Raw genomic sequence first — 26,488 nt, 5'->3', positions numbered from 1 at the left:
GGTGTGGTATTTTTTTAAAACTTAAAATTCCTTTATTTTTGCTAAATGCAGTATAAGGTATGTGGCAGTACTACTGATGGGTACAAATAGTGTATTTAAAACTTTTGAGAGCCATTACTGACCCGTACTGGAAACTTGCGAAAGATGTAAAAAGAATAGAAGCGGTGCAAAGAAAAGCTATGAGAATGGTAATGGATTTGCGTTACAAGACATATGAGGAGAGACTTGATGACCTGAACGTGTACTCTGGAAGAAAGGAGAAACAGGGATGATATGATACAGACGTTCAAATATTTGAAAAGTATTAATCCGCAAACGAACCTTTTCTGGAGATTCGAAGGAGGTAGAAAGAGAGGACATGAAATGAGATTGAAGGGGGGCAGACTCAAGAAAAATATCAGGAAGTATTTTTTCACGGAGGTGGTGGAAATGAAAACGGTAACAGAATTCAAGCACGCATGGGATAAACATAAAGGAATCCTGTTCAGAAGGAATGGATCCTAAGTAGCTTAGCCGAGATTGGGTGGCAGAGCTGGAGGCGGGGATAGTGCTGTGCAGACTTGTACGGTCTGTGCCAGAGCCGGTGGTGGAAGGTGGGGCTGGTGGTTGGGAGGCGGGGATAGTGCTGGGCAGACTTACACGGTCTGTGCCCTGAAAAGGACAGGTACAAATCAAGGTAAGGTATACACAAAAAGTAGCACATATGAGTTTATCTTGTTGGGCAGATTGGGCAGACTGGGCAGTGTGATTTGTGCTAATACATCAGTATTAATAGGGGCAGTTCTTCCTTATTTACACCATCATTCAGGTCCTTCTTGTTTTAAGAAGCATCCATAAACCTCCTCACTATCTTGCATCCCCCCCTTAGTTTCTTCTCCATTTCACTCCAAACCCCTTGTTTACCTTTCCATCTTAACTTTTTAGGAGAGGGAGGATAGCAATGATGCGACAACTGGAATCACGTACTCCCCTTCAGTCGCTGCTGGGCAGTGTTGGAAGCATTGGGGGTTCTTTTGGCCCTCCCTACTTTGTTGATGGCTGGAGGAGGAGGAGGATGAAGATAGCAGTGTAATCTCTGTTGGTAGATGTGTTTTCTGGGTGGTTAAACTAAAGTTATCCAAGATAGATTAAGCACAATAGATATTTCAAGCAGGCAGGAGCATAGGCTAGAATAGAAGACCCTTTCTAGTGCTTTCTTCCAGAGTTCCCAGCTCATGAAAAAAACATTTTTTGATTGTCTAGACTTTTGTCAACCTAACTTTTCTAGTACATTTTACTGTAGCTATTTTTGCTGAGACTCAATGACGTACTGTAGCCTGATAGGGTTCATCCATGCTGTGGACTTCGATTCGGTTTTTATTTCATGAAATTTTTCAGACCCACAGGCGTTCTCTGGCAAAACTGGACTGCTGAAGAAAAATAGAAGTAAACAAAAAAAGATTAAAATTTAATTGAACTTTAATATATTTTTAATGTTATTAATATCTGTTTTACTTTCTAGTACCTTTAAAGTGAACTAAAGGCAATCCCACAATTTTATCTTTATCTTGGAAAGACTAATTTTCTTATACTTTATGGGTAATTGTTTTCTAATTTTTATTATTCACTAATTTCATTTGAAGAGGTAGAGACAGAAAAATTGTTCTAGATATTTGGATTTGTTTGGATTTTCTAGTTACTTAGATTTAGAGAAAGTTTGTAGGAAAGTTGATGCATTCTGTTGCTTTCAATTACTTGACTGTCCAATCTGTGCTTTAGTGCCTTGTAAAAATCTTCATACTCCTGTACATTTATCACAATCTGTTGCTTATAAAATTTAAAATATATTAAAGTAGTTTTTTGTTGATCTACACAACATAGTCTATGCTTTCAACATGAAAGAAAAATTTATAAGAATTAAAAAAAAATAGTTAAAAATAAGAAACCAAAAAAGTCCTAATTGTATAAGCTTTTAAAACCTTTGGCATAACAAACACATTAGTTCCCATTTTCCAAACATTTCCTTAGGGTCCATAAACAAATAGAGCCCACTTGTGTTCAGTCACAGTAGCTAAACTGATTTAAATATTCCTGCATTTAGAATTAAGCTGTCTCTCATGTATGAAGAGAAGTGCAAGCTAAGTTTCTAAACATGTTATACATGGAGCTGCCAAAAGAAATCTGGTATAGATATTAAAAGGTACACTTTGGGGAAAAATCTATAAAAATTAATTTTGTTTGAATATTTCTTGGGGTATTATCTGGTTCATCATTGTAAAGTTGAAACATTTTGGCATCACTGAACTCCACCTCAATCATTCCTGTCCCTCCAAAATCGGTTAAAAAAACAAAAACTGAAGTACCCCCTTTGCAAAAAAAAAAAAAACAACAACCAAGGAGAAACAGAACAGAAAGGGGAACAGCCAGAGAAGTACCAACCAAGGGATATTTATTAAAAATCACATAAACCTACAGTCCATAGAGAGCTATAAAATCCATTTAAAAATGTAATATCAAGACTCGACGCAATCCTGAGTTTTGACATGCAGTGTGCCTGCCTCAAGAGTCTTAACTTTGTTTGATCAGACTTGTAATTCTCTTGTACTGTTCAGAAATAGACATAAACACAATACCATCAAAGAGCCAACCACAATATGGGCTGTGGCGGCATAATGACACAAATTGCTGAAAGCAACACTTGTGAGATCAGGGTCTCATAATTCTCCTTCGTCACCTCCCTGTAAAGCTACTTCTGCCCTTCTTCCAAATACTCCCACTGCTCCTGGGAGAAGTGGATAGCGATATCCTCAACCATCACTGGCTCCTTAGCCAGGTTCTGGTAGCTTACACACAAGTGATGGAGACCTATACTCTATGATGTAAGATACCAGCTACAGGGTGCAAATACACAAGATCTGTTCACCAAAAATTCCCAGAATCAAGACCAAACCATCCTCCCTGCTCTCAAGTCAGAGCAGTGGGTTAACAAGATGTTATGATCAAATGCAGCTGAGAGGTCCAACAGGACCAACGAGGTAATTTTTCCATACAATAGATCTGCACATTTCCTCAAACTGATTATCTAAACCATTAACTACTAGGGATGGGCTGCTGTTCGAAATGAATGTTGTGCACTGTTTGCATACTAACGAACTTCTGCAAACTACTGAAGACCCATTTCTTTAACAAGGCTTACCACAAAGATCAACCAATGTGAATATACATAACTCTTCCACACAGAACTGCCTTACAATATCTGCTTGTTATACTACTATATACTACTAACATGACTGTTCATTATCATATTGCCAAAGATTCTTCTGTAACACTAAATGTATATTTTTATTATATTTCCACTACTCATGATGTATTGTAAGCCACATTGAGCCTGCAAAGAGGTGGGAAAATGTGGCATACAAATGCAATAAATAAATAGGGCTGTATTCTATAAAGGTGTTTAAAAATGGACACTGGAAAATATAAGCATTGAGGACTAGATTCTATATATGGTGCCAGAAAAAACATGCCTAGGCGTTTTCTATAAAGTACACTTTTAAAGGCACAACTAAATTTAGTTGCTGGCAGTTACGCCAAGTAAAACTGTCAATACCTAAATTAGGCGTGGACTGGTTGTGTTCTATAACAATGTGCATAGATTTTAGAAACTCACATGACTTGCCCATTCCACGCCTATGACCATGCCCCCTTTTCAACTATGCGACTTAAATTTATGCTCATCACGTTAATACGCTGAGACAGTTGCGCGTGTGAATTTTAATAAATGCCAGTTGCTTGTTAGGTGGCAGTTATTGGCGTTGATGGGCTTGTTAACTAACTTGAACACGCAAATCCATTATACAGTCAGATTTGGCGCTTTATAGAATCCAGGAGTAAGTGTGATTCTGTAAATGGCACATGCCCTGATTTTCATGCTGTAACTTTAGATGCAACACATGACTTTTGAAACCTGGTATAACCGCTGATGCCAAAATGGGTGCGCTGAATCATTCTGTAACAATGTGCACAGCGTTTCATTGTACCTCTGACATACCCATGCCTGCTTTTGAATTGCATGCTGGGTGATTTGGTGTCGTGTTATAGAATAGTGCACAGGTGTATGTGCAAATCCTAATTGGTTAACATCAATTGATTAGTGGGCAATTATTGCTTCTTAACAGCTCATTAGCCAAATACGTTGTGTGTGAATGTCTGGATTATCGTATATAGAATCTGGGTGATAGCGTGCACTATTTATTTATTGCATTTGTATCCCACATTTTTTCCACCGTATGGCAGGTTCAATGTGGCTTACATATTGCTGAAAAGGCGGTTATAAAATTTAGATTTGTAGAAGTCTAGCACATAATACAGAAGTACGATAATCGCTTAGGTTGTGTTAGTATGATATATTAGCATATTTTGAGAGAGGTTAATGTTATTGTTTTCCATTTCTGAACATTTCGTGATGTATGGTGGTGTGGGATTAGGCAGATCCAGGGGGGAAGGACTTCTTGAAAAGAGGTGTTTTCAGGTTTTTTCTGAATTGTAGGTAGTTTTCTGTGAGTTTCAGGTCTTTGGGTAGTGAGTTCCAAAGTTTTATGCCTATAAATGAGAGGCTGGCGGCATGTGATGATTTGTATTTTATACCTTTGCAATTAGGGTAGTAAAGGGTTAGGTAATGGAGTTTGTTTTGAAACTAAAAAAAAAAAAATAGAAAGGAAACACTGGGCTGTATAACCCAAGTTTCTACCATTTTAGCATTCACAGGCAAATTGGGCAGTATAAATAATCTGTCTTCAAAAAAAAAAAAGAGTGATATGTGCCTGCTTTAACTAACTCCCTGCTGAAAGGAGTCTGCTAAAATGTATGTTAAAAGTTCAAATATGCCCTTGGCAGGTCTTTATAACTCCTGCCAGGATCAAAACACATTGACCCATTTCAAAACAATGAATCAGGCTGTTAACCTGCTCTTGGGTTGGTGTGACAAACCTATTCCAGACTGTTAACACTCTGATCTTCTCCTCAAGACAGTTTGATGATTTTTCCCTCATCCCATCTTCTAGAAGGTGGGAGATTTTTGTCTGAACAGAAGCATTGTTATCCCATCTCATCTGCGCTAGGAGCTTACACATCACCACCTGCTGCACCGTTTCCACCTTCCATCGGGTCTCACACTATTTTTAAAATAACTCTCAAACACTATTACTGGCTTGCAGAATTCTGTTTGTAAAATTGTCTCTTTTTTCAAAAAGCTGTATTGATATGGTGCTTAATAAAAATACATCGCTTATTCCTTGATATTCTGCGTCTTCAAGATTCAGAAAGTATGCATGGTGGAACTCCAAACGCCTCTTGAATTTACCTTCCCCGATCAGTTTCACAGTCATAATGTGCAGGGTTTTGTCTGTTCCAGTAAATGAGGCTCATGTGCAGCTATTGTGTATTTGCTTAAGACCTGGCTACAACCTAATCTGTTTGAAACAGGATATTAGAATCTCAGCACTTTCACTTTTGTCTTTGTAGTGAAGCCAGAGTTGGTAAATCATTGTACCTTAGCACTGAAGACAGTGACCTTTGTATTCAAGAACAAAGACTTCAGTAATTACATTTTTCATAGTGTGTGTTCAGGCAGTTCCACTTTGCAAGTGAATTGTGACAATTTTTATATATTTGTGCCTTTCAGCTTAAATGTACTGAATATTTTTCTCCCCATTGCAGGCGCGAAGAAAGTATCAGAAGACTGAAAAATGTGAGTAGTATTGATTTATGTTGATCTCACATTCCCATCAGTGCTACAAATATAGGAAATAGCTATTTTGCAGGCTGTTTCCTCTGTTATAACCTGAGAGCTTATACACCTGTCAAATATCAATTGCCAGTGAAAAATGCATGGAAGACTGCCCAATCACTATTTAAAAGGTGGCTAGCATTGTAATTAGAGCATTGGATTGCCAAGTCTGTGTGCTGGGTTTGGTTTCCCTGTATGCACTGTGAATTCCCATAAATACGGTGTCTAAATACTACTGATTCATTCACCACCACGATTCCTGAAAATATTGCTATAATGTGCTCATAAGTTTTCACAGGACTGTCACAGATCGTAGGTCTTGTGTCCCTAAAGAGTAGTCATCACACACAATTTCAACAGTTATTTTTTTCAAAACTTTTTTCATGCCATAATGTGCTCCAACTCAATTATGAAATTAATACAAAGATAAGCTTAGCTTAAATAGATGTCTTGGGTCCCTCTTCACAGTGGCTGGTGAAGTCCCTCCTTAGTTCTTTTCAACATTTAAGAGATGCCAGCATATGCTGACGGTAGAGTCCAACCCTCCTCTTAGGATGACATGGTGCATCCTGTCCAAGAGCAGAAGTAGTTTTGCTTTGGTCTAAAAGTGATGGGCAACAATTGAATAATAGCTCTTAAGAAGCACTTTTCTCCTGTTCCCGGTTGCCGTTGCAAAATATTTAATGGAACAACTAGATAGCTTAGCAAACCAAATTTGTAACCTCACAATGCCATTAAATATTGTCTGTTTTATGAACATTTGATTTTTATGTACCTTGAGATTTTGGAATGTATGCCTGTAACTTTATGCACTGTTTAAGTATCTCAACTTCGTGGATATTACCCAAAACAGAGACTTTGGTTAAATGAAAATGTGGCTGTGATTTATATGGAAATGATGTCAGGAACTTAGTCTTGAATAATGTGCAGAGTGTGTGTGTCTGTGTATATATATATATATATATATATATATATATATATATATATATATATATATATATATGTGTGTGTGTGTGTGAATCCAGACTGCCCCAATTTGACTGCCCCTATCAGACCGACCGTTCACTTGTCTATTAGATTGTAAGCTCTTTGAGCAGGGACTGTCTCTCTTTGTTAAATTGTACAGTGCTGCGTAACCCTAGTAGCGCTCTAGAAATGTTATGTAGTAGTAGTAGTAGTGTATATATATATATATATATATATAATTACATTTGTACCCCACGCTTTCCCACTCATAGCAGGCTCAATGTGGCTTACATGGGGCAATGGAGGGTTAAGTGACTTGCCCAAAGTCACAAGGAGCTGCCTGTGCCTGCAGTGGGAATCGAACCCAGTTCCCCAGGACCAAAGTCCACCACTCTAACCACTAGGCCACTCCTTGCATTCCCAATTATGGCACTTTTCTAAGAAATGTGCCTTTCTCCCCCCTCAAAGTTTTGGATTCTGTGGTGAGAGGCTTTACTGTGGAGGTGGGTGAGCCTGAGAATATCCCACGCAAGCTAACATTTTCTGTGCTGCACACCTAATGGCAATTCTGTAAAGCAGAGGTGATCATTGTTGCCCAGTTGTTTTTCAGGATTGTCCCAATGAATATACGTGAGATCTATTTGCGTAAACAGAGGCAGAACTTGCAGATCTCTTTCTTACTCATTGGGACAATGCTGAAAACCCAATTGGATTGTGGATCTTGGACCGACATTGAGTACCCCCTGCTGTTAAAGGTTGTCAAAAATTAGGCACGAAGATACAGCATACTAAGGGCTAATTCTATAACAGCATTTGAGTACCCAGATTCCATTATAGAATAGTAATGTAAGTTGGCAGTTTCATGCCAACATTCTATTCTGTTTTCAGCATTTATATCCTGCTTGTATCAACAAGGAAGCGGGTTACAATAATCTAAACACAGGAAGATTCAATGAAAGAGAATTAACCCCCCAATCACAGATTGACGTACTTTTTAAGATCTTATGAAAAGTCCAATATTCTGGCGGTCCAAATTTGAATGGGAATATTGTTCCAAATTTTACTAGATTGATACACAAAAGAGCTATCAAGACTTTAATATTGGATATTTCTAACAGTTGGGAAAAACCTAGATTCATTGTGGAATGAAAATGCAATTTCCACACAACTGGAAAAGTTACAAACTGAATATGAGAAGGGCAGAAACCATGTAGGATTTTACATACCAGACTTTGAATTTTAAATTCTACCCGGACTTGAACGGGCAACCAATTTTAACTTAAGACATAGCTTAGTCAAACTTCTTTTGACTAAAAATCATTTTTACAGCAGTGTTGTGCAATAATTGTAACCTATTACAAAGTTTAGATGACAAACCTACATATAGAGAATTGCAATAATCAAGTTGGGATACAATTATTGCTTGAACCACTAACTGAAAACGTTCAAGAAAGAGAGAGGATCGAATAGCCTGAATTTGTCTTAATTTAAAAAAAATATTCTTCTGCTCAGATAGCCTATCTGGGGTTCCAGGGTCAAATGGGCTGTCCAATATAAAGTAAAAAACCTTAGAAGTAATTTCCAGCCTTCAATGTAATAGAAGGTGGAATAAGCAATAGAGTTAATAAATAGCATAATCTTTGTCGTATTAAGTTTTAGAAGGTGTTGACATGCCCAGTTCTCAACCACTTCAACACAATTCTGGTTAATAGTATGAGAATCAATAAAATTATGAAACATTGGAACCAAGGCAAATATATCATTTGCGTAAGAGTACCCATAAAATTGTGAAGTTATAAATGAACTGAGGGAACTCGTGAGGATATTAAATAAAACAGACAAAAGTGGAGAACCCTGGGGGATGCCAAAATTGGGGCTCCGACTAAATGAGAGAATTGGTTTTCCTGACATAATACTGTCTTTTCTTGAGAAAACCACCTAAACAAAACGGCACCTGAAATCCCAGATTCACTTAATCTAGTCAATAGTACAGCATGATCTTACCCTATCAAATACATCTGAAATATCAAACTGCAGTAAAACTGATTTGAGTCCCCTGACTTAACAGATTTGACTTTAGAAACCAGTGTCAATAATTACTATGCATTGCTCTAAAACAAATTGTGACTCATTTAAACATTTTAATGGTTCCAAGTATGAAGTAACCTGGACGGCAGCAATTAATTCTATAAGTTTTGCTATCCAAGGGATACTAGCTGTTGGATGATAATTTGAAATGGCCAGTGGCGTACCTAGCGTGTTTGACACCTGGGACCGATCATTTTTTTTAACACCCCCTCCTCTATATAAAATTATTTTTAGTAATAATCCACGAGTCACACAACAAGGGTGTACCTAGGAAAAAGCAGCAACTTAAACACTGCAGTGAGCACTAGAACATCAATACACCCATTGTAAAACTAAACAAGCCAGATTAGATGATCCTGCCAACAAATAATCATGTCTTTTTCACAAACACAGATACACCCTCACCCAGTATAGAATAAGTAACCACAAACTAAAAATAGAAATATGTAGACAAAAATTAAACTGAACCCCCAATAACTCAGATTCTGCATACAATGCAACACCACAGAAACAGTGATGCATGTCCCCTAGTACTGTGCAATATAAAGATAGCAGATGTAAATTTGAAAAAACTGACAAATACCAATCACCACAAAAAAATGGAAAATAAGATGAAACCATTTTATTGGACTAATACATTTTTCAACTAGCTTTCAGAGGCCAAAACCTCCTTCCTCAGGTCAATACAGTATACTGCTGTTACGGTATCCTGTCCTGACCTGAGGATGGGATTTTGGTTTCTGAAAGTTAGTCCAATAAAAAGATAACTTTATTTTCATTTTCTATTTATCACCACAGCTACAATACACACAAGGATCTACAGGATATTACACGGAGAAGCCCCTACCTACATGAATAACCTTATTGACCTCCCAGTCAGAAACAGTTTGACGTCTTCCCGTACTTACTTTAATTTACACCTTCCCAACTGCAGAGATACTAAGTACAAATCCTTCTACTCATCCAATTTTTCCTTTTTGGGTAGCCAGCTTTGGAACACTCTACCAAGATCCATACGAACAATCAATGGCCTTTTGCCCTTCAGAAAAGCATTGAAGACCCATCTCTTCAAGAAAGCCTACCCTAATGATTCAACTTAACTAAAGCCTGCCCACATGATTCTTACCGATTGTAATACATTGACCATGTTTCCCATTATCCTTATTGCTATCCCATATCTATTTCTCTCCATCTTCCTACACCTACCACCTAACGCTCATTTCCTTCTGCACCCAACTGCTCCTATGTTCAATTTACTTATCCATTAACCCCATTAATATTATGTTTACTACAAATTGTATATTCTTCTTACGACTCTGTAATTCTTTTTTTAGTGTTACTATGTAAGCTGCATTGAGCCGGCCATGTGGGAAAGCGCAGGTTACAAATGTAATAAATAAATAAAAATAAATACTACTTTATTCTAAAGCAAAAAAATAAAAATAATAATAAAACATATTTTTTCTACCTTTGTCATCTCTGGTTTCTGCTTTCCTCATCTTCTCTTCACTCTCTCCCTTCTATCCAGCATCTGCTCCCTCTCTCTCCCTTCCATCCAGCGTCTGCCCTCTTTCTGTCTTCCTTCCATCCAGCCTGTGCCCCCTCTCCCCATCCCTATTCATCTCCTGCTTTCCAGTATCTCATGTATATTTTACTTTTCCCCTTCCCCTGTGGTCTGGTATCACTTCCTCCTCTCTCCACTCTCCTTTCCCTTCCCCTGAAGTCTGGCTTTGCTCTCCCTCCTCTCTCCACCCCTTCTTCCCCTTCTGACTGGCATCGCCATCTGATCTTCCTCCTCTCTCCACCCCTCTTCCCTTTCCCTACAGTCTGGCTGACATCGCTCTTCCACCTCGGCTCTCTCCATCCCCACCCCGCTCTGCAGACCTCCAAGCTTCCCAGACCCGCTGGCAGTGATGTAAGTGCTGCCTTTAGCCTGCCCCAGAAGCCTTCTCTGTACAGCTTCCCGCGTAGGCGGGATGTTGTACAGAGAAGGCTTCCGGGACTGGCTAAAGGCAGCGCTTATATCGCTGACGCACACTGCCGGAGGTCTGGAAGTTTAAAGGCCTGCGGGGCGGGGTGGAGGAGGGAGAGCAATACGTAACCGCACTAGTTGGAGGGGGGGATGTCAGGACAGAACCCCTATTGCACCAGCACATGAATCGGGGGGGGGGGGGGGGAGGTACCCATGGTAGCCACAGCACACTCTTATGACCTGCACCCGGGGTAGGCCACCACCACCGCCCCACCCCTTGGTACGCTACTGGAAATGGCTGATAAATCTGCACCTTCTGCTTTTGGAATCGATGTCAAAATAATCTTCCCCAAAGTAGTAGGAAAACTACCCTCTTGTGAGATTGAGCAGATAAGCAGGATAGATATCTAATGAACAAAATTTATGTGAAAGCTGCTTTAGTAGTGAAAACAGATTTTCATATAATAAGAAAAGGAAGTCCAGATTTGATCAACCGGAATTCCATTAGCTAATTGATCAATGTCTAAAATCAATGAAATTAAATCTGTGTGCATCAGACTGTCTAGTTAGATTAACCTTATTTATAAAGTAATAAGCCAGGGCCTCAGCTGATGGCAGCATCACTTCATGTAAATCTGTCAGGCTTATTTTCGAAAGAGAAGGACGGCCATCTTTCAACACAAATGATCATGGGCATTCCTGGGATTTATGCGCAGTTCTATAGAATAAGGAAGATCCACGCATAATGTAGGCTCAAGCATTTAAAACACGTTTTACTTGGTGTAAATCCTTGTGGCCACAGTTGGGCATTGATCCTGGTGCCGAACACCAACTAGCACTTGATGTCAGTTTTTGTTGGTGCCCAAATTTGAGTTCTATGTGGGTGGCTCACCCTTAACCCGTGTAGCTAACATTCACATAAGTGCTAGTATATTATAACAGAAATAAAATGTGTGCAAATGATGCACACTAGGCGACCTGGTATAGAATAGAGCTGCAAGGGAATAGGGTTAACGGGAATCCCACAGTTCCTGTGGGACTCCCATGGGGATCCCCTCCAGGTCCACCAGACTCTTGTGGGGATGGATAGAAGTCCTGCGGGGAACCCTTGGGGATGACACAGGTCCTTCAGGGTTCTCGTGGAACTGTAGTGCCAGACCAGCTTACCTATCCTTGTGCCATGACAATTATAATAGCACTAAAAAAAATTAATGGATATGGTTGATAGCATTGAAATTCCTATAAGCACTGAGAGGGGAAGTTATCAACATGGGCTACTGTTATGTTGAGCAATTTTACCACAAGTTGGGTTATTTTAGCACAGGAGACGGCGGGGATGGAGGAGATTCCAATGGAGATGGGTGAAATTTCTGTCCTCATGCAACCCTCTAGTATAGAATGAGATGGCTAATATGTGTTAAATTCACATGATATGTGGATGCAGCCCTAGTTTTTTTTTTAAATTGCCAAGGACAGAGCAACAACCATGAGCTGTAGCAATTTAGAAAAATGGTAAAGGTAAGGGGGGCAGAGGGCTTTTCAAAACCTACACGAAAAACCCCTCTGTTCAGGCAAGCCTACCCAAACGATCCAGATTAATTCCCAAAAACCCATCTATTATCACATATCCAGGAGACAATGACAACGACCTACACTACATCTCCCTCCTCATTTTCCCCTGCTTATCCCCTGTTCTATCCCCTTCGCCTCATCGACCCCTCCCCCAATGCTCACCTGCCCTTACTCACACCTCTTCTACTCCCTTCCCTCTTGCCCATTCCCCTCCGCCTCATCTACCCTGCAATTGCTCACTTACCATTGCTCATACTTCTCCCACTCCCCTCATCCCTGCATTTCTACATTCTTATTTCTTTTATTACTCCGATAATACTCAACTTATTTCTCTCCACCAATACTTTGTAATCCCAATTACTATGTAAGCCGCATTGAACCTGCTTTGAGTGGGAAAGCGCAGGGTACAAATGTAATAAGTAAATAAATAATACAAAAGAAGGTACTCATGTTTTACTGTAGAACTTCAACAAGTAGCTTAGTGGTTAGAGAATGTGTCGCTCCAGGGCAGCCAGGCTCAAATATCACTTCTCCCACTGAAGCTTGTGGGCTAGTTATTTTGCCCTCTGTTGTCTTAAGTACAACTGAGGTTATGTGCCCTTTTGGGCAGGGAAATGAATTCTGGTCCATGATTTACCTCGCTCTGAGCTTGAATTTGGAAAAGGTGCATAATCTAAAAGTCGATATCCAAGCCAAAGTAGGTATGATTGGGTAGATGGTATTTCTTCTGCCAAGCAAATTCCCTAAGAACAAGACTTAGTAATGAGAACCACACTACTACTACTACTTAACATTTCTAGAGCGCTACAAGGGTTACGCAGTGCTGTACAAAATAAACAAAGAAGGACGGTCCCTGCTCAAATGAGCTTACAATCTAAAGACTTGAAATGTGGATGTACTGATTTGGTTTTCCTAAGTGATTTTTGTTTCTAAGATAACTGGAGTAATTTAAGGGGGGGGGTCTCTTATTAAGCTGTGGTAATGTTTTTAGCTTGCTGAGACGCCCATTATATTTCTATGGGCGTCTCGGCATTTACTGCCAAATGATTTCTACCACGAGCTAAAAAACTGCTACCATGGCTTAGTAAAAGACTCCCTAATAGTACGTGGGATAAGCATAAGTGCTTCCTGCACTGCTGTGCAAGTGAAGATTAGTTATGAGGTGCATGGCTTTACAGCAGGCAGTAAATTTAGGCAAGCTAGGTGGGCATTATGATCCTTACCTTCTGTGATATTGTAGGATTCTGTTTCACTATCTGTCAGAATTAGAGCTCCCAGATGACACGATGGCAAAAAATCGAGACATATGCATTATGGAGGAACAGAAGCCTAAATGAAAAGGACTAAGCATGAATCTATTATACAAGACTTCCATTAACTCTGAGCCTGCAGTGTTCTGACAGTGGTTCTTGACCTCTGATATCCCATTACAATTCTGTCACCAATGTTTCCTGGTTTAGTGCCATACATGAATAGGGGTAGAAAGAGCCACCACTTTAATATGTCACAGGAAAAGCAGTGCTCTGAAGTAATACTTCAGTGAGTTTTGTTGCCTGTATATATCTGGGATACTGGGGACAGCCTCAGAAGTAACCTAAGGAAATATTTCTTCATGGAAAGAGTGATGAATTCTTGAAACAGCTTCCCGCTGGAGGCGCTTAAGATGAAAAATGTATGTGAATTAAAGAAAATGAGACAAGTATATAGGATCTGAAAGGGAGAGTAGATGGTATGGATGGGCAGACTGGATAGGCTATATGGTCTTTATCTGCCTTCATTTTTCTCCGTTTCTATTAACTAGTAAACATTTTTGTTGTTGTTGGAAATCTTATTCTAGGTGTTGATCACATTGTACTGGCTGGGTAGAAAAGCAGAGAGTAACCCATATTATAATGGTCCATATCTGAACCTGAAAGCCTTTGAAGGATTGTTAGGACAAACACTAACAAAGGTAAGGCATCTCAGGAGAGAAACTGCAACTACCACCCCCCCACTCCCCAGCTGATACTGGTTCTTAATGCATATTGGAGTTTTCGGTTAGTGTGTTCAAAATAGCGTTTAAAAAAATTTCCTCCAATGCAAAGCAAATTGTTCCTTTGAGCAGCTGTGTATTTTCTGCCTTTAGGCACTTGAAGAGTCCAGCAGCCTGAAAAGAAGTGGCCGGGACAGCGGCTGTGGTGACATTTGGTACACTGACAGAGAAAGCTCGTTATCACTTTCAGCTGCTCACAGAAGAGAGGACTCATTTGATAGTCTAGATTCCTTCGGGTCAAGATCTTTCACCAGCTTCTCATCGGACACAACCCTAAAGGGTAGCAGTGAAGGTATTTCTATCTCAAAAATCTGCACTTTTCAGCTTACTGTATGTAGAGGAAAGTCTGCTGCAAGCTATTATTGATCTGATGCAGTATGTATGGATTTGCATGGCTTGAGTGAAAATGGAAACCATTTAGCAACTCATAATGAAGAATTGTTTGGAAAATAGGTACAATACTCTTCCTAAGTTAAGAACATAAGAATATCCATACTGCCATACTGGGTCAGACGAATGGTCATGTAGCCCAGTATCTTGCTTCCAGGTCACAAGTACCTGGCAGAAACCCAATTAGTAGCAACATTCCATGCTACCAGTCCTGGGGCAAGCAGTGGCTTCTCCCATATCCATCTCAATAACAGACTATGGACTTTTCCAGGAACCTGTCCAAACCTTTTTTTTAAACCCACACACTGACCACTACTGTTAGCATATCCTCTAGCAACAAGTTCCAGTGCTTAACTAGTCTTTTGAGTGAAAAAATATTTCCTCCTATTTGTTTTAAAAGTATTTTCGTGTAATTTCATTGTGTCCCCTGATCTTTTTTACTTTTTGAAAAAGTGAAAAATAGATTACCTTTATACTATGCAGGAGACCTCAATCATATCCCCCCTCAGCTGTCTCTTTTCCAAGCTGAAGACTTAACCTCTTTAGCCTTTCCTCATATGGGAGGAGTTCCATCCCCTTTACCATTTTGGTCACTCTTCTTTGAACCTTTTCTAATTCTGTTATATCTTTTTTGAGATAATGGCAACCAGAATTGAATGCAATACTCAATGTGAGGTCTCACCATGGAGCGATAGAAGTATTATAATATTCTTGGTCTTATTTTGCATCCCTTTCCTAATAATTCCTAGCATCCTGTTTGCTTTATTGGTCTCTGCCGCACACTGGGCAAAAGATTTCAGTGTATTGTCTACAATAACACCTAGATCTTTTCTTGACTGCTGACTCCTAAGGTGGACCCCAGCATCAGGCAACATGTAGCAATGAAAGGCATTATGATGCTCTTTGTTTTATTCTCCATTCCTTTCCTAATTTCTAACATTGCTTTCTTTATTGACCGCAGTCACACACTGAGCAGAGGATTTCAATATATAGTACACTGTCGGGCTTATTTTCGAAAGAGAAGGACGGCCATCTTTCAACACAAATCGGAAGATGGGCGTCCTTCTCACAGGGTTGCCCAAATCGGTATAATCGAAAGCCGATTTTGGGCGTCCCCAACTACTTTCCGTCGTGGGGATGACCAAAGTTCACGGGGGCGTGTCGGAGGCGTAGCGAAGACGGGACTTGGGCGTGCCTAACTCATGGACTTCCTCAACATATATTGGGAAAAAAAGGACGTCCCTGACGAGCATTTGGACGACTTTACCTGGTCCTGTTTTTCTTACGACCAAGCCACAAAAAGGTGCCCGAACTGACCAGATGACCACCGGAGAGAATCTGGAATCACCTCCCCTTACTCCCCCAGTGGTCACTAACCCCCTCCCACCCTCAAAAAAAATCTTTAAAATCTTTTGTGCCAGCCTCTATGCCAGCCTCAGATGTCATACTCAGTTCCATCATAGCAGTATACAGGTCCCTGGAACAGTTTCAGTGGGTGCAGTGCACTTCAGGCAGGCGGACCCAGGCCCATCCCCCCCCTACCTGTTACACTTGTGGTGGTAAATGTGAGCCCTCCAAAACCCACCACAAACCCTCTGTACCCACATCTAGGTGCCCCCCTTCACCTGTAAGGGCTATGGTAGTGGTGTACAGTGGTTGGTAGTAGGTTTGGGGTTTTTCTAGGGGGGGCTCAGCACACAAGGTAAGGGAGCTATGTTCCTGGGAGCAATTTCTGAAGTCCACTGCCGTGCCCCCTAGGGAGCCCGGTTGGTGTCCTGGCATGTGAGGGGGACAAGTGCACTACAAATGCTGGCTCCTCCCACGACCAAAGGGTTTGCATTTGGTCGTTTCTGAGATGGGCGTCCTTAGTTTCCATTATTGCCGAAAATCAGAAACAATCAAGTCTAGGGACGACTATCTCTAAGGATGACCTAAATTTCAAGATTTGGGCGTCCCCGACCGTATTATCGAAACGAAAGATGGTTGTCCATCTTGTTTCGATAATACGGGTTTCCCCACCCCTCCACCGGGATGTTTTGCGAAGACGTCCTCAGCAAAACTTGGGTGTCCCCTTTGATTATGCCCCTCAAGGTGTCCCATGTAAAGGGATATTTGGGGGCATGGTTTGTGCAGAGCAAAGATGGTTATAAAACAGAACCTATACTTTTAGCTCTTTTTGCATCTAATTCTCAATAAGTGTAAATGGACATTGCTGTGTGTTAACCACTATCCTCGTAGGCACCTGTGTACCTTTACAAAATAAGCACCTGCCAAGCCTTACAGCCTAAGCTGACCTGTTGTGTAATTACCCTCAAAACTGGCAAACCATTTGACTACAGCTGGCCCTGCAAGACAAATGACACATGGATGAGCTATGGAAACAATTTTGTGCATGCCTGTACACTGAGATGTTTGTGACTTTTATGGAGTTACTGTTATGACATTAGCCCTTTGGTATGCAGTCTGTGGACTGGTGAAAGAATTTTACATATGTTAACGTGAGTATGCAAAGGGAGTTCCACCTAATAATCTTATCACAGTTTTGTGCCAAATTGTTGAAAGGGGTCTCCCAGTTTCCATCCACAACTTATTTACAGTACAACCATCTGAGCCACCTACAGCATGATACTGATGTCTTTATTTTGTGATTCTTCAAAATTTATCCCTCTGTGTTTTTTTTCCTTCCAGGTTGTGAAAGTGACACGGACTCTGAATTCTTTCACAAAATGCAGGATGTGAAAAAAGATGACATGTCCTATCGTAGGGTTGTGACAGTGGAGCCTAAATCAGCTGGTGTATTCAATCAGTTTCTACCAACTAAAACCCAACAGGCAGTATACTTACCAGCACCCCTAAGAAAGAAGAGAGCAGACAAACATGAGGACAACCGGAGGAGCTGGGCGAGCCCAGTGTACACAGAGTCTGATGGAACGTTTGCAAGGTATAAGCTTCTTTGCCAGGTGTATACAGTTTATCACCTGATATAGACTTCTCTATAAATGCAGAAAAGACGAGAGCTTTTGTTTCCAGAAGGCTGTTGCTCTAGGTGGAGCTGTAGAATATTTTTAGATAGGGGTGGGGTTCCAGTGTTCTCTTGTGAGATTACTATGCTGAATTGCCACTAGAGAATGACATGGGGACAAACTTTGTCTCCGCCCCTGTGAGCTCTGTCCACGCTCCATCCCCGCGAGCTTTGACTCCCATCTGCACAAGCCTCAAACATTTAGTATAACGCAAGAGATATAGAGAGATGCATTTACTCCTGTACTGTGCAAAATATAAAGATGGCACATGCCAGGGATGATGCTGGTGGAGTGTGACTAGGGCAACTGCCTTTGGACCCTGACCAGTGAGAGTCCCAAGCCTGATGAAAGGTGAAGAAAGTGTAGCCTGGTAAACAGACATCAGTCCTCAAAACTGCCATTAACAGAACAGGCATCCATACCCACATTTGAAAAAGTAAACAACAACTTATACAGAGTACATCCAAAACAATTTTTATTTTCTCATTTCCATCTTCCAAAATTCTAGACAGCAGATGTTCAGATCAATAGAACCCAAAGCAGTCCAAAACAAGTAGAAACAATACATTTTATACCTATTCATTCAGCCACCCTTAGGGTTCACCTTTAGGTTTAAAAAGCAAAACCATGTGCATGTAAGGACTGGATAAATGAATTAAAATTTAAAGCAAATGCCCTTAATATGTAATACTTGTTAGCAATAATAAAACGTCTTTGTGAGCGATATTGCGGAAGGGCTGTCTGGTATGGTTTGTCTATTCGTGGATGATACTAAACTCTGCAACAGGGTGGACACCCTGGAGGGTGTGAATGACATGAGGAAGGACCTAGCAAAGCTAGAGGAATGGACCAATATTTGGCAACTAAGGTTTAATCCCGAAAAATGCAGGGTCATGCACTTTGGTCGCAAAAATCCAAGGGAATGGTATAGGGGGTGAAGTGCTAAAGTGTGCAAAGGAAGAGCGGGACTTAGGAGTGATTGTGTCTGATGACCTTAAAGCTTTCAAACAGGTAGAAAAAGTGATAGCCAAAGCCAGAAGGATGCTTGGGTGCATAAAGAGAGGCATGACCAGCAGGAAAAAGGAGGTGATAGTGCCGTTGTATAAGTCTCTGGTGAGGCCTCATTTGGAGTACTGCGTACAGTTCTGGAGACCGCACCTACAGAAAGATATAAACAGGATGGAGTCGGGGGGGGCGTGTCAAGATGGCGACCTGAGCGTTTGTGTTGATCGCTCGTGTCGGTTCTGCGGGTGATTCCTACCTTTTTGATCTTCAAAATGCCTCATACAAAAGAAAGGGGATAGTGAAAGGCCAAACGCCAGTGGCCCGAACTTCCTCCCCATCCCAGCAGACGATAGAGCGATTCACTACGCTCATTCCAACTATAAAGGCGTCCGATTCCGAGCTGAGGACTGAAGGAGGAGCCTCGGTCCTCTCGGACCTAGAAACATCCTTATCGCCGCCAAATAATCGACCTCCATGTCCAGCGTTTCAAGAACAGAGTGCGGAGATTCAGACCCATACGGAAGTCGTTCAGGGTCAAATCTCTCATGGCGTCGACTCGTTCCAGAACGCTGAGAGAACAACGTTGGAAGGAAATCCTCCCATGGAGATTACTCTTCAAGCGATTTGGGAGGCATTGCAGGGATTGAATCAGTCTGTTTTGAACTCAGCTCGGGAGACCTCTCAGTTAGTGAGTAAGATTGATTCATTAACTTGTTCTTTTGAAAAGACTAAGCAGGAATCAGGGTTGCAAATGCAACAAATTCAACAAGAAGTTAAAACCTTAAAAACAATAACTGAATCTTTGACTGTAGATAAAACTATTATACACAAGAAAATAGAACAGTTTGAAAACTTTAATAGACGATTGAATCTGAGACTGTTAAATTTTCCTTGGTTAAAAAACATTGGTTCTACTGAAATGTTTAAAAAATATCTACAAGATGTTTTGCTGTTTCCGGCTTCAGCTATACCCCCTTTAAATAAAACGTATTACTTACCGATACCTGTACAAGCTGAACCTGGGGATAGCGAAGATAGATTGGATCACCCGAAGAGACTACTACCAGATCAACATACTACACAAGAACCTTTAGATATTTCTTTGATACTGGAAACATCATTTTCTGAAATAGAACAGCGTAGAACTCTTTTGGTGTCTTTTGTTTTTGAGCAGGACTTAAATTCAGTATTGAAGTTATATTTCAGAAATTCTTTGAAAATGTTCTGTGGTCAGAGAATTTGGGTATATCCTGATGTCTGTAAAACAACTCAAGATAGGAGGAAAAAATTCCTGACTTTTCGAGAGGAAACCCGAGCTTTGGGGGCAACATTTTTGCTTGCATATCCCTGTAAATGCCTGATTAAATATATGGGTATAAAGTATATATTTTATGACCCAGAACATCTTAAAGCTTTTTTAGAAATGAAAAAGCCAATTGTTAAACCTAAAGAGTAATAAGAATGTTATTATACTGATTATTAGAGATTTAACGGGAATGTTAGGTCAGGCCATATATAGCAGTGCTTTTTTTTTCTTTCTTATTTGGATCTCCTATTGTCCTGATCACCTCCCCCCCTTTTTTGGTATAATTTTGGTTGTGGTCTAAAGAATTGTATAATTTGATATATGAAAAATTTTGTATGGGAAGATTTCATCAAAGAATATGTATTCAAAGATATGCAATGTGTTACAGAAACATGTTAATCGTGTAAAAATATATATGAAAACTTAAAAAAAAAAAAAAAAAATAAAAAAAAAAACAGGATGGAGTCGGTCCATAAGGCGGCTACGAAATTAGTAAGCGGTCTTGAATGCAAAAATTATAGGGACAGGCTTATGAACCTCAACATATATACGCTGGAAGAGAGGAAGGAGAGAGGAGACATGATTGAAACGTTTAAAAATCTCAAGGGCATTTATGTACAGGAAGAGAGCCTTTTTCAAATGAAGGAGAGTTCTGGAATGAGGGGGCATATGACAAAGTTAAGAGGGAATAGGCTTAGGAATAACCTAAGGAAGTATTATTTCACAGAAAGGGTGGTGGAGGCGTGGAATTGCCTCCCGGTGGAGGTAGTGGAGTCGAGTACTGTTCCAGAATTTAAAAAGGCATGGGATAAGCATGTGGGATTGCTTAGGAATAGGAAGTATTAGGGGTTACAGAGGAAGGGCAGACTGGATGAGTCATGTGGCCTTTATCTGCCGTCATGTTTCTATGTTTCTAGTGATGGAATATTCACACAGCAAGCAGCCTGAGCCAACAGATTTATTTTCCACTGAACATAATTAATTTTGTATGAACTTGGTGGCTAATATTTTGCTGAACTGGACAATGTTGCCACATTTAGACTGACTCTGGACAGAATTTCTGCATGAAGAAAGCTCTTCCCTCATTATTTAAAACCTCACTGCATTCCACAAAACAAAATGAGCAAGTTCCTACATGCCATCTTCTTTTGATGCAGGCAGAGGAAAAAAAAGATGTTAAAAGCTCCCAGGTCTCAACTTAATTAAATGAGTTTTTTAAAAATTGTACTTATAAATAGTAAGTTTGATACTCATACATGTCTGTTTTGGTGGCCCTTTATTAGGTGAAAACATTTCTTTTTTTTTTTTCATTTTTTATTTATAACTTTTCAATAGTTTACATCCTGATAATAGTACATCAAAATGAATAAGAATTTGAAACATAAATCTTTTAAAGAATTCTAATACAATGAAACATTCCTTATTTTTTTTGTCCACAACGAGAGGATCCAAGAATAGGAAACAAATTTTTCTAAAAGAATTTAACAATTCACATATAGACTGGAAGGATGTTGGAAGCCTGCAGCCTAGACAGTGCAGTTAACTGGGAGATGCCATCTCAGGGACATCTTGCATACTCTCCTTAGCTATAATGAAATCACGAAGTTTCATAGGACAGAAAAAAAGGTATTTAACATCACTTAAGGAAATCATACATCTACATGGATATTGAAGAGTAAAAGTACCTCCCAGGGAAAGGATTCTTGGTTTATATACCAAAAAGTCCCTTCTCCTGGTCTGAGTTTCCTTAGCTAAGTCAGGAAAGATTCGAATTTTCCCGCCCATGAAAACAGCATTCATTTTTCTGAAGTAAGAACGCAAAATTAAGTTTTTGTCCATCTCCAATGCAAACGTAACAAGTAAAGTTGCTCGATCTGAAATTTCAGATCGTTCTAGAAAATCAGTTAGATTATCTTGTGGAGTTTCTGGAACTGTTGTCGGAGATATAGGTTTTTTAAGATATTGCATTCTAGTCACCAAAGGGTGACTCTCTAAAGGAATGTCCAGAACTTCCAGAAAGTATTTTTTTAAGAGTTCTGCTGGTAATATGAAAGGTGAAATCGGAAAACTCAATATCCTGAGATTAGCCCTCTTATACTGATTTTCTATATATTCCATTTTTCGTGCTTGGATTTTATTCCCTTTTATGACCGTCGCCACTGTAGTTTGCATTAATTTAAAATTAGAGTCAAAAGTTTGCATTTCAGCCTGATGGGATTCAACTTTAGTGGCTAGTTGGTCAGTTTTTTGATTCAGTTGTTTTATTTCAGTTTGAGTGTAATTAAATATGTGTTGGAGGGATGCATTTACCCCTTGTATGGCTTCCTAGATCGTGTCCATAGTGACAATTGCTGGTTTTTCCACACCACCTCCTAACCCAGAGAATATCTCTTCTTGAGTTAAGGCCAGGGGCAAGTATCCCCCTTCCGTTGTAACAATACCTGGAGTTGAAGCAAAGGCTGGACCTCTCATTGCCAACGACAAATCGCCCACTTCAGACGTCTGTTCAGTCGACCCATTCTCAGCTCTCGCTTTCCTTCCGGGTTGTGGCGGGGTCAGACCAGTCGGAGGGCTCAGAGTTACTCACTCTGCATGTGTTCCGTTGATAGCGGTACGGAAGTTCTAGAAGCAGGATCCCTCGGTCCCGGTGGTCGGATACCAAAGTTTTCTAACGTGGGCTGCGACATGGCGGGACCCAAAACTGTGCTCAGAGAGGTAGGAGCAACAGTTTTTCCTTTTCTCTTCCCTATTTCTTAGGGGAGCGCTCCGTGGCACAAATCCAAATCAGAAAATCTCCGGAGCTCACGCTCACACGTCCAGTCTGGAAGCCATCTTGGATAGGTGAAAACATTTCTGCACGAATACAGGGTGTCCCTATGTCATGTCCCCTACCTGAACGCAAGCGGCGTCCTCGGGCTGCGCGGGGTCCCGTCGACACGCACAGTTGACTGGCAGTGCCTGAGCCATGTGTGTGTAGTTCTCTCTGGGTTTGTTCAGAAAGCGGTGGTTGCAGGCTCCTTAATTGCTTGGTTTCCATGCACCTGTTTCTGCTCTCTCTCTGCCTGGCTTCCCTTGCTTCTCTCCCGTTGGTCTTCCGGTTCCTCCTTCCCCTGCTCTTGTCCTATGGCTGTGCCCCTTCTCCCTGCTGATGTCAGATGCCAGCACTTTATCAGCTGAGCTTTCCCTGGACTCCATGCTTCGGCTTCTACTTTGGTAGGAGTTTCTAACTCTGTAGTCTGCTTCTTAGATACCGGTCCCTCATTGCTGACTTGCCTGTACCTGAATTACTCTTCTGCCTGCCACCTGCTTACTGACTTTCGCCTGTACCTGGATTACTCTCTTGCCTGCCACATGCCTACTGACTTACGCCTGTACCTGGATTACTCTCTTGCCTGCCACATGCCTACTGACTTTCGCCTGCATCTGGATTACTCTCTTGGCCTGCTGCCTGCCTGGCCGATACATTCATCACCCCGCTTCCAGCTCCATCCCGTAAGTCCTGCAGGCCGCTCGCACCTAGGGGCTCAACCTCTGGGGAATGGCAGTCAGCACAGGTGAAACCTGGGGTTGTCCAGCCGCCAAGCAGAACCTGGTCTGGGTACCGGGCTCAGCAGCACTCTACTTGGTACAAGAACTCACAAGTCTGACACCATATAACCAGCCCCTCCAAATGACACAATGGTTTACAATTTAGAACTAATTACTACTCTAACGGATGGAAACTAATGCTCCCTCTTTGTACATCCCTGTGCTGCACAAGCTGGCATGCATGAAAATATAAGTGAGATCAAATTAAAATGCTAGTAACAATAGAGGGGAGGGAAAGGGAAATGGGACTTGATATACCGCCTTTCTGTGGTTTTTGCAACTACATTCAAAGCGGTTTACATAGTATATTCAGGTACTTATTTGTACCAGGGGCAATAGAGAGTTAAGTGACTTGCCCAGAGTCACAAGGAGCTGCAGTGGGAATCGAACTCAGTTCCCCAGGATCAAAGTCCACTGCACTAACCACTAGGCTACTCCTCTGCAACATGGACACAGCAGCTCATAGGTTTGCTTGCTTAGTTTGGGTGAATGGGGATGATGGCTGTGCAGAGGAGAGGGAAGGGAGACTACTTACCTCATGTGCTTCAGCCGTTATGCCATCTCCGGTTCTCAATCTAACCTCCTCGGTCAGCTCTTTCCTACTTGCTCCTTTCTGGTTCCCTGCACCACTGTCCTTCAGTTTTTGGGCCGCTGGCAGCGTCAATAAGATAAGTAAGCACACTGCCTTTCCTGCAGCCAGCTGGCAGCAATTCACCGAGGCCAGCTCTGTGGCTTTCCTCCTGCCAATTGCCGCCCTCTCTATTGCAACTTCCTGTTTGATGATAAGCTTTTTTTTTCTGTGCTGGATGACTGCAGGAAAGTGTAAGTGGTGACACCTGCGGAGAGGAGAGGATTTTTTTTTTGACAGTAGGAACAAGGCTTTTTACCATTTCTGCGGGGCGGTAAAAAGGTTTGTTCCCGCATCTGCGAGAATATTTTTTACAGTGTTTCCATTACTGCGGATTTACTGCGGTATATCCGCGGTAACTGTAACTGTGTCATTCTCTAATCGCCACCTCACTTTTCAATAGTTGAATGATTAATAATTAACAATATTGGTGATGGTGAACAGTTAGCTTTAAAAGTGTTTCAGGTCTTACTTTATATTCTACAGCTCAAGTAATTGGTTTTCAAATTACTTTTGTTTCCAACTTTAAGAATGTTGGGGAGGGGGAATGCTTCAGTTTGTGGGACAGTTGATACTTTGTTTTACTGTCTTGAATTTTTCAATTAGCTCTAATGGAGACTACAGGAATTTGGTGACTCCATGTCAAAATGACCAGGTAAAACCTGACATTGCAACATCTGTCTCTCACTACGACACTGGCTCTGATTCAGCAGAAAGCACAAGGCCTTCGGTCCTTGTTATGGATGATTTAGTGACGCATAGGTTCCAATTGGGTAGCAGTCCTTTGAATCCTACTGCATGGAGTCACCTTTACATACGGAAAAAAGACTCGACAAAGCCACTTTCCAAAGAGTCTCCTTCATCTGGATCTTTAGTTGCAGCTCTAAAAGAACAGAGAAGGTCAGATGCTAATCAGGATCTGAATAGTTTCTGCTTGTCGGACCTTTTAATCTTAACAATAACTGCAAATAAGGCTTGTTTAATGCATTTCTTTATTAACAGGGCCACTAACTGTTTTTAGTCATCAAGCCTATTTTCTGTCTTGATTGATTTTTGAATTCTTCACATGATATAAAAAGCTTTTATTATAACCATGCAGCTGTTCTCCAGTGAAAAATGAGAACTAACCTGCATTCTGCGAAAAAAGCATGTGTTCTGTGCTTATATGGTATGTCTAGCTGCACAAAATAATTATATTAAATGGACATTTTGAACAGTCTCCAGAGGCAGAGTTCAGGTGCTAAAGTCTACACTGGATCAGCACTGAAAGGTGCCCAGAATCCCGCTACCCATAACTCGGATAAGGAAGAGTGCATAACACGTATCCCAGATCTTGGAAAATATGAACTCTATACCCACAGACTGAACCTGCCAGCACCTAGCTCAAATGTTTTGTTTGGTACGTTTCTGCCCAAATATTGGACCCCAGAAGAGGAGTTATGTTGGGGAAAAATCAAAAGTGGATCGCGTACTAGACCCTGGTACAAGGAGTTTCAAGGATTCAGGTCCGTTTTCTACAGATTAATATAACTGTCCCCAAACCCTTAAGCATTCACTCTGGCTGTGCCTCTGCTTTTTAAATTCTTTAGTTTCTGGCCTGTTCCTCTGATTTTTTTTTTTTTTTTGTCTACTTTAAACATTTAGCCTAGGTCCACCCTGAAGCAGTGTATGTTGGAATGCTCCAAGTGGGTGTTGCATGCTGTTATAAGGAGAAAACTATTTCAGGTCCCTTTGCTTAAAGTGCGTTAAGTAGTTAATTTGCAAATTAACAAGTTACTGTACTGGCACAACAGCGAGCGCTAATTCATGTATCAACTGCATACTGCGTTAGGGGTGGGAAGTGGGTAGGTTATGGGTAGAGAATAGGTATCGACTCTACTCTGCAGTTAGTGTACGATACTTACCACACACACCTGTGCAGTTAGCACAGGTGCAATGAACATTGCCTCATGAAGGGGTATTAAGCACTCTGCATGAACTGCAAATAGTCTTAACATGCTGAGAAAGCTTTTAAGTGTAGTAACTGGAAGACATGCGGTAACTGCAAAAACTTAGCACACATTAGTGAAAGGGTCCCTAACTTATTTACCGTTTGTTGTGGGGAGGGGGGTAGACAGCTGATTGAATTTTACTCATCCTCTGTATTTTGTC

General features: G+C 40.9%; 1 protein-coding gene across 4 annotated transcripts in view; it reads left to right on the top strand.

The window, feature by feature from the left end:
• The window catches only part of LMO7 (LIM domain 7), a 398,841-nt gene that overhangs the window by 275,550 nt on the left and 96,803 nt on the right, over positions 1-26,488 (top strand). For 3 of the 4 annotated variants that reach the window (XM_030200599.1, XM_030200598.1, XM_030200600.1), the window contains exons 5-8: positions 5,698-5,728; positions 14,203-14,316; positions 14,491-14,689; positions 17,476-17,728. In XM_030200599.1, coding sequence (XP_030056459.1) covers positions 5,698-5,728; positions 14,203-14,316; positions 14,491-14,689; positions 17,476-17,728 — 597 coding nt within the window. Of the gene's footprint in view, positions 1-5,697; positions 5,729-14,202; positions 14,317-14,490; positions 14,690-17,475; positions 17,729-24,943; positions 25,238-25,554; positions 25,843-26,488 lie in introns of all 4 variants that reach the window. The other variant, XM_030200597.1, reaches the window with a different exon arrangement.

The sequence above is a fragment of the Microcaecilia unicolor genome, chromosome 4, assembly GCF_901765095.1.
Source record: "Microcaecilia unicolor chromosome 4, aMicUni1.1, whole genome shotgun sequence".
NCBI classification, from domain to species: Eukaryota; Metazoa; Chordata; class Amphibia; order Gymnophiona; family Siphonopidae; genus Microcaecilia; species Microcaecilia unicolor.
Note: the sequence above shows the minus strand (reverse complement) of the source record. Positions and strands in the feature narration are given on the sequence as shown.